The 17,203-nt window shown below is 37.0% G+C and overlaps 1 protein-coding gene across 1 annotated transcript in view; it reads right to left on the bottom strand.

Moving 5' to 3' along the window:
- Window positions 1-1,126: 1,126 nt before the first annotated feature.
- Window positions 1,127-17,203, bottom strand: part of SCAF11 (SR-related CTD-associated factor 11) — a 31,746-nt gene continuing 15,669 nt past the window's right edge. Inside the window, exons 7-14 of the mRNA XM_010085247.1 lie at window positions 16,541-16,647; window positions 15,545-15,634; window positions 14,159-14,265; window positions 7,206-9,722; window positions 4,905-5,248; window positions 2,244-2,414; window positions 1,625-1,744; window positions 1,127-1,255 (exon numbers count right to left, since the gene is read on the bottom strand). Coding sequence (XP_010083549.1) covers window positions 1,127-1,255; window positions 1,625-1,744; window positions 2,244-2,414; window positions 4,905-5,248; window positions 7,206-9,722; window positions 14,159-14,265; window positions 15,545-15,634; window positions 16,541-16,647 — 3,585 coding nt within the window. The remainder of the gene's footprint in view (window positions 1,256-1,624; window positions 1,745-2,243; window positions 2,415-4,904; window positions 5,249-7,205; window positions 9,723-14,158; window positions 14,266-15,544; window positions 15,635-16,540; window positions 16,648-17,203) is intronic.

Here is a 17,203-nt window from a genome sequence, read left to right as displayed (position 1 = left end):
CATGGTGATGATACCCTTTCAGCAACTTTCCCTGCTGCTACCTCAGCAAAACTGGTTTTACCTCAAGTGTAAGCATTCCCCACATCTGCTTTCAAAATGCTTGTAGTACCTCTGCTATCCTTTCTACACAAAAGTGCTGGGGGAAGTAGAAAAGCTGTTGCACATGGCTTCAGCTTGTGCACATTCAGTGATAGCAGTTTGGTGATCCACGCTACAGTCCCTAGTTAACAAAGAAAAGTAGTATGCAGCAGCCAAGATTGGCACAACTGGTGGTCTCCGATCAACCGGGAGCCTAGTAACAAATTCCAGATTTCCTGATTTTACTTGAAGAAGAAACAGGTTTATGCTCCTGAAGATCCAGCTGTAGCACACTAATTCTCTACTAGCTAAAGGCAGGGTTAGACATGAACGGAGGTTGTCAGTGTGTGGTGATTGAGGGATTTCAGCACATAAAATTATTCAAGTTCACCCCACTACCTTGAAACAAATTGAAGAACATCACAAACAAAACCAAGCAGCATAATTTTTATTTGGTGTTACAACAGATGTGCAGTGCCTATGGTTCTGGGCACTGCATTTTACTGTTTATGGTTTTTCTTTTTAAAATCTAAACAGTTCTTCTGTTCAGACAACTCCATATGCTTTTTTATATACACATTGTGACCCCTGCATTCAGCCTGTCCAGTTAACACTAGAAATATTTGTCAAGGCAATACGTTATTTTATCTTTGCTATAATAAGGGAGAAATCAAAAGAAAAATTTTACTTTAATCTGACCGATTACATGTACTGTACATACCTGTTCCAAAACCAATGGACTCAGAAGTTTCTAATTTAATGCACTCTGTTATTCAAGTCAAAATGCTGTACATCTAAGTATCCACACAATCGTACATTCCTAATGATTCTTCTTTACACCTTTATTTTTTTAGACATCTGCTTTTAAAAAGGAATAAAGAAGTTGCCCTGTAGATCTGTATTTCTTTAGAACAAAACATTATATACTACATTGAAAAATAATTTTATCAAAACCAGATTCAAATCAGTCATGTACAATTTTCAGTTAACAGTTCATGTTGAAATTGCACTTTACAGATAGAATAAAATTAAAAACTGAAAACATGTTCTATTTCCTTTCACAAGAGACTGCCTCTTCAGGATTTTTCTTCCGTGAATGTTTGTATTTGTCTACATACGCTTTCACTAGATTTGCCACTTTTGCAGAATTAACTTCTCCACTCTTGCTATGACAAACCTACAACAGTTTTAAAGAAAAAAAAAAAATTTAAAACATTTCTGTTGATTTGTCACTGTTCCACATAATTTAATATTTTTCCCAATGCCTCAGTTTTTTCCATCTCCAGCAGAACAACTTTGGAAACTCCTAATACTTCCCAGTTGCTTTCCAAATACTTCTAAATTCCCATTCAACTCTTTTACACAATAAATGAGTTACGTTCTGAGGAGCTAAGAAATCTCTCGTGGATGGAGAAAGATGAAGGTATTTTTGCTTTCCCTGTTCCCCCTCCCAGCAACTACCAGTTGTTCTCATTAGATTAAGAAATCCACCCCAATCTCTATCTCAATTGAAACGTATCCATTTCAGATTACTAGATCTACTTACTTTATCTACAGCTTTCCGTACAATTTCTTTATATTCTTCCTTAGTGATGTCTTTATTTTGGTAGAAAGGTTTAATAGCTAGTTTGACCTCTTGTGCCGCTTTTTCTTGAATTAACAATTTCTGATGAAAAAACAAACTTGAGTGTTATTTTTCACTGACAGCATATGTATCTTTTTATCAATCATAAAGTAAAAACTTTTTAGAAAAAAATTACTACAGAAGACTAGAAAACCACGGTCCCCTCACTAACATTTTAGCTCTTATGAGAGCTGTCTGGGTGGGACAGAGTGCTGTTTCACAGCAATTAAAGTAATATTCGTAACAGTGCTGCTTTAAAGAAGACTACATACATTAAAAAGAGTCAGCTTGCTAGTTTATGTCCTACAGCTGCCTCAGAAATATAATATATATGATGGTATCAAGTATATGACACAGGAGGGGTATTGTCATAGTTTGATATTTTTTAGTATATCAAAATTTATATATACATAATATATACAGTTTGTATATATATCTTATATAGAAATATATAAAATGGTATATATAAGTAGATTCTGAACTTTGAACTTGCCTGGTCCTTCTTCGAGCTATCTGCACTAGCTTCCACTGTCACACTTGCTTTGTTTTCTCCCAATTTTACAGCTGCATTAGAGCTCTTGATGTGACTTGACGATGTTGCATTACCCGAACTTGGTCCCTGAACTGCTCCCACATTTCCCAGGACTGCTGTCGGAGCAGGCAAGGCTGGAGCACTCATGTTATTACTTACATGAGCAGCATTTGGAATACCCTGTTTTAAAAAGTTATCAGTAGTTAATACATTACCATTTATGATGACAATGTGCCTTTCTAGAAGTCTCTGCAGCTATAGGAAGAGCATCAATACTACATGCTTTGGTTCATTAGCTAATTTCCACACTGTCCATTATTATGGAAGGGTACAGACATTATATCAGACCTACTCAAAGGGAAAAAAACCCAAAGCTCGAGAAGTAAAACATCCTCCGTGTCACCACTGTGGTTGCTACATTCTTGCTCTGATCCCAGTGATGAAGCAAAGTACCCTGCAAACAGGCACGGAGGGTGTTAGCACAAGGGGAAGGAACCTTATGACTGCAGAACCGTATAGGAAGCCCTGTTATCAACATTTTTTAAAAAATCAGCACCTAAAAAATCACCTTAAACACCACTTGCAATTGCTGCATCACAACTTTGAAAACATTTACTTTCATGTTTGTTATGAGCTTGTACTTGTGAATGAATTTCAAATGCAAACACACCTAACAAGTCTAGTCAGGCTAGAGGTGAAACGCTGGTTGAAACACCAGGATCCATTCTTCAGGAAAAGCCATTTTCTGTACATTTCCAAACATCAGCAAAAGACCACAGGCACTGTCAACACTTTGGAATTGAGAAATTAATCAGCTCTCAGACCTCAGATAGAGGTCATTTTTAGCAAAAGCCAAGAATGCATCCTCCCGGCATGCTTCTGCAAGGCTACCCTAAACGCTACTTTTTGCAGGTAATCACCATTACTTTTTTCACGTCTGTATTCAGAAGGAAAATAATGAAACAGGAATTTGAGCACCTTGGAAAGGACACAGATATTGATCTGTTATAATCAGTATGCTAACGCTTGCTAGTGAGCTCTCCTTATCCTCCTTTCAACAAGGACAGGTGGAGTCCCCACACTATTCAGTAGTTTGTATTGTGCTACCACCAGGGACTTGCTTAATGCAAGCTCAAAGAAAAAGCAGCAGCAGCTCCCAAGAGGATTCAGGTTCATGGACACCATTCCACAAAAGGAGGTAAGACTGAAACCCATTATATCTGTTGCTAGCAAATAACTGTATTTTGGAGTAATACACAATCTTTATAGAAAAGTATTCATTGCTGCACTAGATACTATATTTCACAGAGGTTTCTAGCCTATGTTCTGACTGGTTACATTTTTGGAGGTTAAACCCACAGAAATTCCAATTGTGAAAATATTTTAATTTCAGACAGCAGGCATTAATCAAGTTAACACTACCTGCCATCTACCTGCATTTTAGCTCCAATAGTACCTTACTGTTTTACCTTGCAGTGTATTAAAGTATTTCATATGGCCTGTAACCCCACTCAGTATTTCCCACAGTACTTAACTCCTTTTGTGCTAAGTTAATGAATATGAATGGATAACAGCAGTTGAAAGTGAAAAGAATGCAGGCCATTTAATCAGTTTGCTTCAAATCTTTAGAGATGATACATGAAAATAGAGGGCTGGAAATCATTGTTCTAGAACATCAGTTTTTCAACCTGGAATGCAGGGGAAAGCATTTTAGGTTAGAGCAGGCAGCCTGCAACAAAAGAAAAGCACAAACCTCAGTGAAACCCTGAAGAGCCCTTTATACATCAAAGATGCACCATTACATCTCCTTGCAGGGCAATGCATTCTCCTGGAAGTTGTTCATATTCCTTTCCCTGATATAAAAAGCTCTTGATATAAACAGCTGGGTACAGGAGGAGCTCACATACACAAAGGTTGTTTCAAGATATCTTGAAAGACACAAAAAAAATGGTCTGACCTCCCCAAGCAAGACAGTCTTTTTGAAACTGGCGAAACGAAGTGGGAGTTAGGTCTCAAACAGGGCATGCAAAAACAGGAGAATCAGGCAAGAACAGGGAAGTAAAACATACCAAAGAAAGCTTGGAAATTATTAACAAAAAAATCTCATAAGACTAAACAGAATAGAAAATGTGTGTGTGGGGAAGCCGCTGAGATAGTGACAGCTGGAGAATGGAAGTGCGGAACAAATGGGTGCCATGCAGTACATTTGATAACTTTCATCTGCTGATGCACCCCATGGGATGAGAACTGTAGCAAGGAGGTTGAGGTCACTTCCTACACACTGCTGAGAGGGGATTCAAGCACTTCCTAAAGCTTAAAAATCAGATTTTGAAGGGGAAAGCTTAGTTTTGGAAACAGGGCACTTCAAAGAAGAAAAAGGTAATGGACAACAATGATGAAATTTTTCAGTGTTTCATTACCAGTTGGAAAACCTCATTACCACAAAAAACCCAGTTATGGTGTTGTGCATCATTATTTAAAGGCTATAGCCCCCAAACAACCCATATCCTCATGGGTATTTCCACTTTAAATTTGGTATGGGGTGGAAGACAGGCAAGAAAGAAAGAAACTGCAAGTATAAATTTATCAAGACTATGGTATTCAATATAAGAAACCCTTAACTGATGTTACTTCAACACTGCTCTTGCCACGGCTTCTGATAAAGCATACCTGCAATTGTTTTCCATCTTGCTGTGAGGCAATGTAGTTGACTTGTTGAGATGGTGGGGGTGGAGGTGGAGGCGGAGGTAATCCCTGAGACAAATTTGTGGGAGCAGCTACCTGTATGAGAGGCACTCCAGTAGGGAGATGGATGGGCATTGGAGGGTGGATGTTGAAAGGACTTCGTTGCATATTCATCATGGGAGGATGGACACCCACTGGATATGGAAAGATATTCATAGGTTGGTGCTGTGCATTCACTTGTGGCATTACATTTATTTGTTGCTGCATCATATTTATTGGTAACTGAGAACCATCACTTTGCTGGTTGCCTTGATCTTTGAGGTTTGGATCTATCAAAAGAAGAAACAGAGAATATATGAAGTAGAAAAATCTGTACTTTATAAAGCAAAAGTGGAGCCAGGTGTCTAAACTCTTCAGGAACTATGAAGTATCAAAAGGCTTCCTATCATCTGAACATTTTAAAGATACTGCATTACATTATTATGCAGCTGTCATCACCAGACATGCCACAGAGCCAAATGCTAGTTTCTGAGTTTAAAAAGTTCAGGTGACTATGGAAGCCTGCATTTTGAATTTCTCTTTACTTGTTCCCGCAGCACAGCTAATAAATTATATAATCGCAATGAAACAGCAATTCTCTCCCAAAGAGCAGGAAGACAACGTAACTTATCTGGCTTCTGCAACTGCAGAAACATAGTCATACGTTATCACATGTGCAAGGGTCTGCTCTGTGTTGCCTGATTCACACACACTCACTGTCGCCATTTCTGGTAACTACAGAAATACTCTGATTTTTTTTTTTTCTCCTTACTGGTTAATAAATCATCTTCAATCAATTTCAAAGAAAGATGTTACTATTCGTAAGGAGTTGTTAAAAAACCCTGTAATGGTACAAAAGGTAAAGCATAGGCACTTCTTGAAAAAATTACTCTATCTTCAACAAAAACCAAAAAATTAAAGTCTAGATACAAGCAGCAAGCCTTCCAAAAGCCAAGAAATTAGTTCTGAGAAATGGCTGATGTATGTTCTTGCCTTAGAATCCCCTCCTTGAGGAGCCCTGTCACCTAATTCAGGGATTGGGATTTAAACCCTTATGCCTCACCCCAAATCACCTTTTTTTAAAGATCACAGGACGACACAATCACTGAGGTTGGAAGGCACCTATTGAGATCATCCAGTCCAACCTGCCCTGCTCAAGCAGGGTCAGCAAAAGCATGTTGTCCAGGCCCATTTTGCCCAGGACCATCTCATGATGCCAACCTAGCCTGCTTCATCCAGTTTTGAGAGATTACTGTACTATTCTCAGATGAATTCACATTCCAAAAGTGAATACAGTAGTGTGATTGTTCCTGAACTATGTGGAAAAAAAAGGCTGCAAATCACACAATACTTTTAATTAAAGGTTTGATAAATTTTGCCTGTAGCAGACCAAAGGTTGACAAAGTTGCCTCAAAACTAAGAAGCCACTGATGCAGTTGTCTCTGAAACAAAGGAGAAAACTGCTGGCATATAAGATGAAAATGGATTAAAAATGAGTTTTAAGACAAAACAAGGAGACAGCGGGAAAGTGCAAGTGTGGTTTCTTCAGAACTGGATTTTACAGTTTTAAAATAAAATTCACATCTGTCTTTTACTTCCGAGCATTAATAATCTGTGGATGACTTACCTATTCAGAATCAACCTCATCCTCAGTTCTACCAAAAAGTTTTATTTCTGTCAGGGCAGTTACCTTTTAGATATAAAATACTCCGGAACACTAGACTTCTATGGAGGCTTTAGAGGAATTTTGATGCTGAAGTACAGTAAAAATACCATTGCATTTATAAATCTCCCTGGATTTTTTAAGCACATAAAGAAGAAAATGTTTATTCTGAAGCAAGATAAACATCAACATGAGGATTTGTTATCTCTAGAATCTACTGTGGGTCTGCACAGGCAAATGCAAATCTCCTTGAAAAAAAATATTCTCTTTAAAAGGCATGCAAATGCTAAAAGTTACCATGAGGAGGAGATGCTTTCTCTTCAAACAAATCAATTTACTTAAGTAGCACTCTTCAGATGTGTACTCCTTAAATTCCGTCTAACTTTAAGAAAAATCAAAAAACCATCATAAAGCAAGAAATCCCCAAACTCCATACCTACAAACCTCCATATTGCAAAAAAGACTAGAGGTTCACCTTGAATTATTTTGAAGAACTAATCAACTCGAGATAGGTCAATGCGACTAGGACTTTACTTGGCTACTGCAGCTGTGACTAAGATTTTATGTTTTGAAACTATGAATACCTTCTTCAGGTGTCTCCTCTTCTTGTCTCATTCCCCATCCAGACTGGGGGCTTGATGAATTGCGTCCTCTTCTTGAATAATAATTCTGCACATCAGCAGGTAAAGTCTTTCTTACAGCCCAGCTGGATGCAGATGTCCACCCAGATCTGTCAGCAGGTGTATCAAAAGAATAATCTTGTTCATTCTTACGCTTGTATGGCTGATGTTCTGAGAACCTTGAAGTTTCATTCCCAGAACTATTTGAGTTCCCTGAGAGAGGTTTTCTACTTTGCCAGTGATTTTCACTCTGGTCTCCATACATGAAACCACCTCTTCCACGCCCACCTCGGACACGTTGACCTCTTCCTCGATTCGGAATCCAACCTGAGCCAAAGTTTTTATTCCAAGAGTGTCCTGTACTATCATGCCTGCCATCTTCCCAATGTGGTTTATCTCTCTCTCTGTTCCTGGCTTCAGGAACAGAGTTTATCCTTTCCATTACCCAGTCTGGACAATCATTCCTTCGCTTATCTGAAGAACACTGATCACCACTGTTTTTTTCTGTACTGTCCTTTTCTTTTTTAAGACTTTCATTCTGTTTTTCTTGATCACTTCTTCTGTATCGATCATTTCCTCTGGGACTCCTCCAGCTGTCATTTGCCCATCTCTCTTTCCATCGAGGTGAATGACTGTCCCTCTCATTTCTAGAGAATGAAGAACTTTTATTTCTTGTCCTAGATCGTGACCTTGACCTAGATCGTGACCGTGACCTAGACCACCTCCTACTTCTTTCTCTGTCACGATCTCTTCTTTGACTATCTCTATCACTGCTTCGAGATCTAGATTTTTGCCTTGGAGATGAATCCTTAGTTCTTGATCGAGAAGACGATCTTCTGCTTTCCCTGACAGATTCCCTTTTGGGAGATCGAGGTGGTGTTTTTTTCTCATCTTTAAGTGTCTCTCTCTTCGGAGAACGAGATACAGATCTCCTTCCCTCCCTCGCAGTTTCCTTCTTGGGTGATCGTGAGCTCCTATCTCTCGTCATCTCCCTTTTAGGGGATGGTGATTGAGATTTCCTGCCCTCTCTTCTAGAAGGAGACCAAGTTGTTGATGGAGAGTGAAACCTAGACCTTCTAGTTCGAGGCTTTTTATCTTTTTTGAGTTCGGACTGGCACTCCTTTTCTTGAGGAATAGTTTCACCTTTTTCATCAGAAAGTCCTGAAACTGATGTACAGTTTCCCGTATCACACTGTAAGGAGTTCACTTCTCCTTGCTCTATATTTTCACCTGGTGGTAACTGCTCAATCTGAGGTTCATTCTGGTCACTGCAAAATGAGTCACAATCCATTGGTATCATTTCATTGTTATCTTCACCAAAACGTTTATGTTCAGCATTTACCTGAGGCGACTCTGAAGTTCTACCCTCTTCACTTTCTGGCATGGTCTTCTCTTTTAAGGATTGTTCTGATGTACTGTCTGTGGAAATATTGTGTATTAATGTATCTGGTTCTTCGTCTTTAACAGTTTTTAAGTTCTGAATATTTGTACTTGCACAGTCTTCTACTGTTTTCTCTTCAGCCTCAGAATAATCTATTTCTGTGGCTTCTGGATGCTCAGATAATTTGCTTCTGGGGCTCTTTAATGGCTGATCTTTTCCCAACGGTTCTGGATATTCCAACAATTCATTTTCTGGACTAGCTATGGGTTGATCAATTTTTGTTGGAGTTTCTATGTTCTCCATCAATTCATTTTGAGGATTACACAATGTCTGATCTACTTTTGAAAAAGCTGCATGGTCACATACTTCATCTCTGTGACTGGCTACTGTTTCCATTTGTCCAAAAGTATTTTCACAGACGTCCTGATTCTTATGATCTCCATTTTTTTCAGTAACAACTTTTACTTCAAATTTCTGACTTTCGCCCTCTGAAGTTAGCACTGGAGGTTCTTGGACAGAAAAACTTACATCCATGTTGCCTAAAGTATCTTCATCTTTGTCACATTCTCCTGTAGTTTCTCCAGTCCCTGCATGTTCACTACAGCTCTCCAATCCATTAGCAGATTCTGTTTCTGCCTTATTTTTCTGTAGAAGGCTTGTGTTATTGCTTTCATTATCTGACTGCTGGTCTTTATCTAATGTTACAACTGCTTCAGACTCAGCAATGTCATCATCTTCCACTGAATCACTGGGCAATTTTTCAGAACACGCAGAACTTCTCAGTTTCTTTTTAACCACAGGTGTTTGTTGTTTAACTGTTCTTTTAGACTTCCGTTTCGGAGGAGCATTCTCTGATCCTGGAGGAGATTTATTGAGAGATGGGTTATTGCTATCAGAGGCACCACACGCAGAACTGCTTGTCCGAGGTGAGCTCCGAGATTGACCAAGAGTCTCATTTTTGCTGTTCCGTGTAGACCTTCTTCTAGGAGTAGTGTTAACTGATTTCCTTCTAGTTCCTCTAGTTCCAGATGAACCCGAAGCTTGCTTTTTCTCTTCTCCTTCTTGCGTACATGCGACAGCATATCCTTTGCCTAAAGTTTCTGACAAAAGCAGAATACATTCAAGTTTGATCATAACCATTTATCCAAACACAGTTAAGAACATAAACCTAACCCTAACCCTTCTCTGGTTTAACAGATATCCTCAAATAATACAATGTAAGATTTAGTATGAAATGTTGCCATGACTTTTTTTTCAGTGCAGACTTTAAAGAACAGAATCAAACTAACAAAGAGACACGTTAGACATTCAAACACATTTTAGAAGTGCCAGCACAGCTACAGGGACAGTAATGGCCTTCACAATGAAACCGCTATTGATATTGTTGTTCAAAGACAGTCAGTATTTAAGCTGTTGAGAAAAGTAAGGAATTAACCACACAACATTGTGAGCATATAGCAGTTTCCGTCATTCCAAAATGCAGGCCTGTTGGCAGTGAAGCCTCAATACTATGGAAACAAAGATCAATACTACAGAAAGTTACAATTTAAATGGCCATCAGTGGATGACCATGTGGGAAGCAGTTGAACAGAAGCAGCAATAAAAGCATACCTCTCTACAAAATTTAATTTCAGACAGTGCAAACTCATTCACCAGTTATAAGACAGACCCTGCATGCTCCACAGCAAACTGGACTTGAGCTCTGCCACAAGGTACCCAGGATGTCTGCAGCACCTAACAAACTGAATAAGGAGTGCAAGTTTTGGGGCAGCCTAGGGTGCATCAAAAAACATAAAGCTGTAAGAGGAATGACCTTAAGCTGCACACAGCAGCACAGAGGCTCTTCTACAGATACTGTATTAATTTATTACTCACTATTCACATTTGACATATGTCTTTCCAGTGAATATAGCCCTTGGCTTCCCTACAAAGGGAACTCTTGACACCTAAAAAAGCTTATGAGGGGCACCTCAGGAATTAACAATTAGTGATAAGCAAATATACTTGAATTTAGTGCTTCAGAGATAATTTCTTGAGATGTCTGTCCATTAATATGTTTCATACTTTGTGTAGACTTTAGAAAGCATCACGAATCTGGTGTTTAACTCTTTACAGCTTCATTTTCACAAAAAAGCAGAAACTTGCTTAGAAAGATTAATTTCTATGGATTTTGCAATGACTTTATTACATCACACTTTGACTCTTGATTCTAACTCTCTGTATAACATTATTTCCCACGCTTTTACTGCACTACATGTTTGTTAAATGTATTCTTGAACAGATTATATAAAAATCAGATAGGAATAAGACAAGTATGTAACAGGACAAAATCTTCTTTCTACTGCTTACTACTTTGTTAGCAGAATCAAAAACATATAATTGTCTATTAAACGTAAACTTATTATCTGAAAACCTTAGAGCAGTAACTCCACAAGCACCTCAATAGCTTTTAAAAGGCTAGAGCAGAGCACAGGATTATAATAATGTCCTCTGACTTCCCTTGTAAACACAATAATTTCACTAAACATTAAAAAAAATAACCAACCCAATCTAGTTTTGGTTTTTGGATGTCCACTGATCAAATTATTACTTAAGATAATGAAAACCAATGGTATTGATTGTATTTAAAAGAAAACCATGTGCGTAGTATAAAGAACTTCCAAAGGAGTTTTAGGTGACTAGCCCTATTTGAGGTATCTACTGTAACAGTCTCCCCAGTAATTTTGTTAGGAATTGACTTCACAGGGGTTAACCAGCAGTTATTCAGGCACACATGGCTGTCTCAGACTAACTACATATTCAAATCTATTACAATAGCCAGGAAAACAAGTCAGATACTAAAAATTTCTAATGATATACAACATCTGTGATCATTTTCTTAAATGGGGAAGAAATCACCCTGCAATAACAAAAATTCAGAATACAAATAGATTGTGTGAATCCTGACAGAATTAAAAGGCAAGTTATTTATGTGGCACCTTCAAAGTCTACTTGTGAAACACAAGCCTCTTTTTGGCACTCCTTACTAGTTGTTAGCATTCCTTACTAGATGTAAAATTTTAATGGACAAGCTTCATGAGTGTTAACCGAGTACAAGGCATCTCAATTCACTGAATCTTTATTTAAAAATATCTTAATCACACAGAAGAACTGCATAATGCCAGCCTAAATCAGAACAGTATTTGTAGACTCATTAAAGCAGGTCAAATTAGTAAAAAGACCATTTAATGGTAAGAGAATCTAAAAAACTGCAGCATCTACACGGAAGACTCAGACAACACAGTTACATGACCATCACTGTATTTGCATGCCTCCTTGAACAACTATGGAAGCAACTGTCAACTACTACTCTGATGCAAAACTGTACACTTTAGGTGTGACAAAGATATGGGGGGATGTGTAAAAATAAAATTTAAAAAATGCTTATGCAACCATCTTTCAGGCACAATTTAGAAAAAAAAGTCACAAGATCCAGTTTGCCTTTTTTTTTCCCTATGTGTGTATTTTCAGCATTTTCTTAATTTTTCTCCTGTTCTCCAACTTTGGAGAAAGTCCCGGTGTCCCCTCTGTTTCCTGCATCTTCTGCCTTTTCCTTCATCTCTCATACTTCCTGTAAGAGAAGGCCTTGCTCCACTCTCCTATATATATATTTGCCATGCATCTCTTAACGTATTCAGGTTAGGTTTCTCCTTGCTTTTGTCTTTACCTTTTTTGGTGCATGTCTGCCTTTTCCTCAGCTGCTATATAAAAACTGAACGGGGAAGAAATGCTCACTCAACAGAATGTGACCAAAATCCTCAAGGGACATCTTTATATCCAACAATCCCTAGTTTCACAAGGATTTGAAGACTCTGGGTCATACTTCCTGCATGCTTCTTACCAGTATGAAATCTTTAAGTCAAACTTGATGACTTAAAACTTTAGTGTCAACATACTACAATGTTTTAAGATTCAATCTCGATGACTGTCTTCCACTTTGTCCACAGTATAAATAATATATTATATTATATTAAACATCGGCACTTTAGTTTATGTGTAGCAAGAACATATGGAAACATACAAAAATAAATTAATGTATTTGCTGTGTCTTGTTAGCTCAATAATTTCACATTTCAAAATCCCACCTTTAAGAGAAAAAGTAGAACGCTTATATAAACAAGACAACAAATGAGAAAATATTGTTCTAAATATAATCTTTAAAACAAAAATATCTGAAAAAAAATTCCTTCTCTTGTTCTGGCAAGACTCAAACTCAAAATCTTCCACCTCTCCCAAAAGATATCATAAGGGATTTAGTTCCATGTTCTGCCTTAGAAGTTGACAATGTTATCAGTATTTGTAGACCAGTTGCTGATATTATCAACAGCAACTACTCACATGTTCTAAATAATCTAATATTGAAAAATAAATTTGGAGCTTATTTAACTATTCTTTGTCTTTCTGACGAGAGCAAAAAAAACTTATTGGTTTTTCATTTTTTAAATTATTCAGATGCATATTAACAAAGAAGCCTGACTGCGTAAGTAGAAAGGTAAAGGGAAGTCAAGAGACATGAGCCAGCATGTATACTCATGACTACTAGAAGCAGAAATGGCTAAGCATCAGTTAAATTGCCCTGCTAAGCATCAGAGGCCTGAGGAAGCAACCTATCAATTTGTCACTGGGGAAAGCAGAGGTGAAATAAGTACCTTTAACAAGAATACAGAAAATGAATGATTAAAGCATCTTTCTAATAATGATCCTTCTAGTACTTAACTCTTTCCAGCAATTCACTTACTTCCTCACAATTTTGGTAAGCCAAGAGACCCAAATCTCTCCCATCTCTTTGCCTACTAGTCAAGTGAAAGTAGTACAAGTCCCCCATTCAAAGAAGGTATTATCTCCATCCTTAAAAACAGCACTCCTTTGTTTTCACTTCTTTCAACTTGTGCAGCCTGTTGGAAGAGAAACTAAATTCTTGCTGAGTATGGAGAGAGAGAGAGAGAGAGAGAGAGGCTGTTAAAGCAATTGGAGGAAGGTAATTCCTTCCATTTCTTTGTCTTCTGCTAAATTCCTGACAGACTCTGAGCTTGAGCACCTTTGCAAGTTTTTCCCCACAGGGCTTGCAGGCATACTGAAGGAGATCCATACACTACACTGTTTCCTGACTAGTCTTCTTCTCTGTTAGGAAATAGTTTGTTCCTCACACTCTGCACAATATACCACTGAAATATGTCAAGCAATTCATAATGTATCAAAATGAGATTTAATCCTTGAACAACAGGAAAAGAAGTTGCAACATGAAAGAAAGTGCGGAATGTAGAAATGGAATTAATCTTAAAATGAAGAACAGTTATGCCAGTTTTGGGGTGTCGAATTCATCTTCTATAGTCTAATTTCAGAAATAAACCAGCTGGTTTTGAAATAGTACCAAACTGCATCAAACCAGATTTTTTTCTGTTGACTGTAACTATATACTCTGCTTTGATTTCTGAGAATCATATTTTAACAATACTCCACATAAGCTATAAATAAAACTTACAAAAAAAAAGTTTACCAAAGTTTTCCAAAGGCCTGATATTTGTTGGAAGAATTGCCCCTGCCACCATAGTAGAAGTGAGAAGAAAGGTCTCAGCTTCAGCTCCATAAGACACTAAAGGAATTCTGGAAAAATAAAAGCATTAACATCAGTCATTTTAGCTGTTTGTAGCAAGTTTAGGAAACAATGCACAAAGCCAAAACACTAGGCAACCATGATACTTCCAACCCCATCAGCTGGAGAGCAAGGCAAAGCTGACAGAGAACAGAACTTTCCTTCTCTTATTTAATTTCAGGCTTATATGAAGGCCTAATCTAAGAAAACAGTTTGAACAAGGTATGTTATGTTAAAGCAATATAAATTTGGCTTTCTTCCAAGTCAAACAGAACTGTAACAGTCTACTCCAAATTAGTAGGCTATACTACTAGAAAATAAATTCTGAACACTGATTTAGTACTTCAGCAGAATAGCCATTTCTGCAAAAAAAAAAAAAGAGAAATAGTCTACACAAAATTAAGTAAAGGCTTTTTTTTTTTAACATACAAAAGAAACATATACTTATTCAGACTCCCTCAGCAAACCTTGCTGAAAACAGAATTTACAGGTCTAAATTTTTAAGTTATCACTGAACTGGAATGAAACTTTCCATAAGGAAAAGTACATGTACAAAAATGTATATTATTTAAATCCTAGGTGCAACAGTTAATCATAATTAAAAATATCTTTACTTGCTCTTCTGTCTTTGTTTTATGCCAAAGAGAGTAAAGAGACGTGTAGTGAGCTTAAGATCACAGACAGAATCAATTTCTTGCTGTGTTATTTTAATATCAGTTATTTTTATGCTTCTGCTTTATATTAATGAAAACATCCTTATGGTATGTTTTAACACACATCTGCTCTCTGAAAAAAAAAAAATTCTACTTTCTCTGTTTCATTTGATAGAACCCCTCTTAGCCCTTTCTAAACGCAATTATGGAAAGCAGTGTTAGAACCAACCCATGACAGGGGAGGACAAGGGCAGGGGGAATCAGAATCAGACTGATGTTAAGGCAAATGTAGGCTGATTTCTAATGATAGAAATAATTTAAAAAGCACATTGAACACTAGCTTCCACATAGAAAAATATATTTAAAGTTGCATTTCTGTGAAAAAGTGACATTAAGATGCACAAGTCAGTGGAGCTCCTATGCTTGTTGTGAGTATCAAAAAAGTAGTAAGATATACAGGAAAGAATCTATTGACATACGAATAGCATGCAGCAAACACAAAAATTCAGCTAATCAAATGCAAACGTTATTTAATTATGATCAAATTATATTCTATCTAAAGAGCAATTTGAATTAATCGAATTACAAACTTGAGCTATTATATTAAGATCCTTTGCACTATGAACTCAAAACATACCTTTCAACTCTAGCAAGCACAGATGAACAGGACAATTCCAGTTCTTGTCTCTTCTGTCTGATCGCTGCATTGACTTCTGTGAATTCTGTACTGAAATATAAATTTCATACAAAAAGTTACAAAAAAAAGTAACTTTGTGCTATGACAGTTCTGTATTTTGATAACTGCTGCTATCAATGACCTTTTTTCATTTATAGCTGTATTAGAACTTTCAACAGTCACACTGAAAATATGCATGGTTATTGCTTAAGAGGGGAAAAGTCATAGTAAACATAACAGAAGTCCTAAATCAATGAGGCAGACAGAATGGAAAATAGGAGATGAAATGTTTCCTCTGGGGAGTTGAAAGATGGAGAAACTTTGCATCCTTGATAAATTCATACTGCTGCATTCATGGCAATAAGTTTTTTTTCATTTACAAAATACTGAAAACATATAGACACAACAATTTTTTTGATTAGGCTATATAATCCAAATAACATTCTTCTATACCAATCTTTTTCTTTCATCTTCTCAACCAGAAAATATTTTTTTTTACACCCATTCTTAAGTATTAGGCTCATTAAGCAAAATTGCTTCATGTATGTTTAAAGTATTCCTCTGGGAGTCAAGGAACAATAACAAAGATTGTTTCTGATACAAAACAGCATATTTACTGTTTTGCTAACTGTTGTTGTAATAACAGGATTAACCTTTTCCCATCCAAGGCTTCCATTCAGCAAAGAGTTTAAATATGAGCTAAAAATAGAGCTTATTAACTCCTGTTAAACCAATAAAAAGTACACACTTAAGTATTTTAATGCTGAACAGCGTGTGCCCTTGATACTGATTTAAAAATGTTTGCATTTATCCTTTAACTGCTCTTCATCAATGAATATAAACCCAGTCAGTCTTCAAAATATTTCAAGGCAGTATATTCAGACAGAAGCAAAAGGAACTATAGCATCTACAATACAGTAACCCATCAGTTTAAATTAAGCCCTAGTATATACTAACCAGTCATTTCTACAGCTAAAAAAGGATTCTTCATTACTACCACCGGCCATAAGTGTGCTGAAGAAATTAGTTCTGAAGCACTCATTCCAACAGGTCTGTCTTCTGGGCTACAAAAAAAAAAAATTATGAATTAAAGACATCCAAAAGAAAGTAATTACCATTTAATACATGAAGAAGCACTGAAATTAAATCATGTCAGCAAGACTTTAGCTCACAAAAAGCAGGCACCATAGCAGCTACATAGTTATATACTGAGATTTGCAGTTACAGCAAGCAAATTTACTCTATTCAGTCTCTACATTTTCAACACCTGCACTTTGCAGATAAACTTTATATTGTATACAGGCTTTCCATGGCAAAATCTTTAGTGCTCCATACAGAAATTATAAATAGATGAGTCTGATCTTTACTATTTCACAATTCCAATTTCTGCTACCTAATGAACCACAGTAAGTAGAGCCCCAGCACAGACACAACCCTTCACAGCAGCTCACCGAATGTTTCAGGTTAAGATAACAAAATTGAAGATTGACTGGTGCGTCTGTTTACTGGGCCCTCACACAAAGGCACAATACTCAGAATCCACTTCATATTTCAACAAATACCATCTTCTATTTCAATTGTTCACAATGCCTAGCCACCCACTGTATGCTAGCGTATTGC

Source organism: Pterocles gutturalis, unplaced genomic scaffold (genome assembly GCF_000699245.1).
Source record: "Pterocles gutturalis isolate BGI_N339 unplaced genomic scaffold, ASM69924v1 scaffold44915, whole genome shotgun sequence".
NCBI classification, from domain to species: Eukaryota; Metazoa; Chordata; class Aves; order Pterocliformes; family Pteroclidae; genus Pterocles; species Pterocles gutturalis.
Note: the sequence above shows the minus strand (reverse complement) of the source record. Positions and strands in the feature narration are given on the sequence as shown.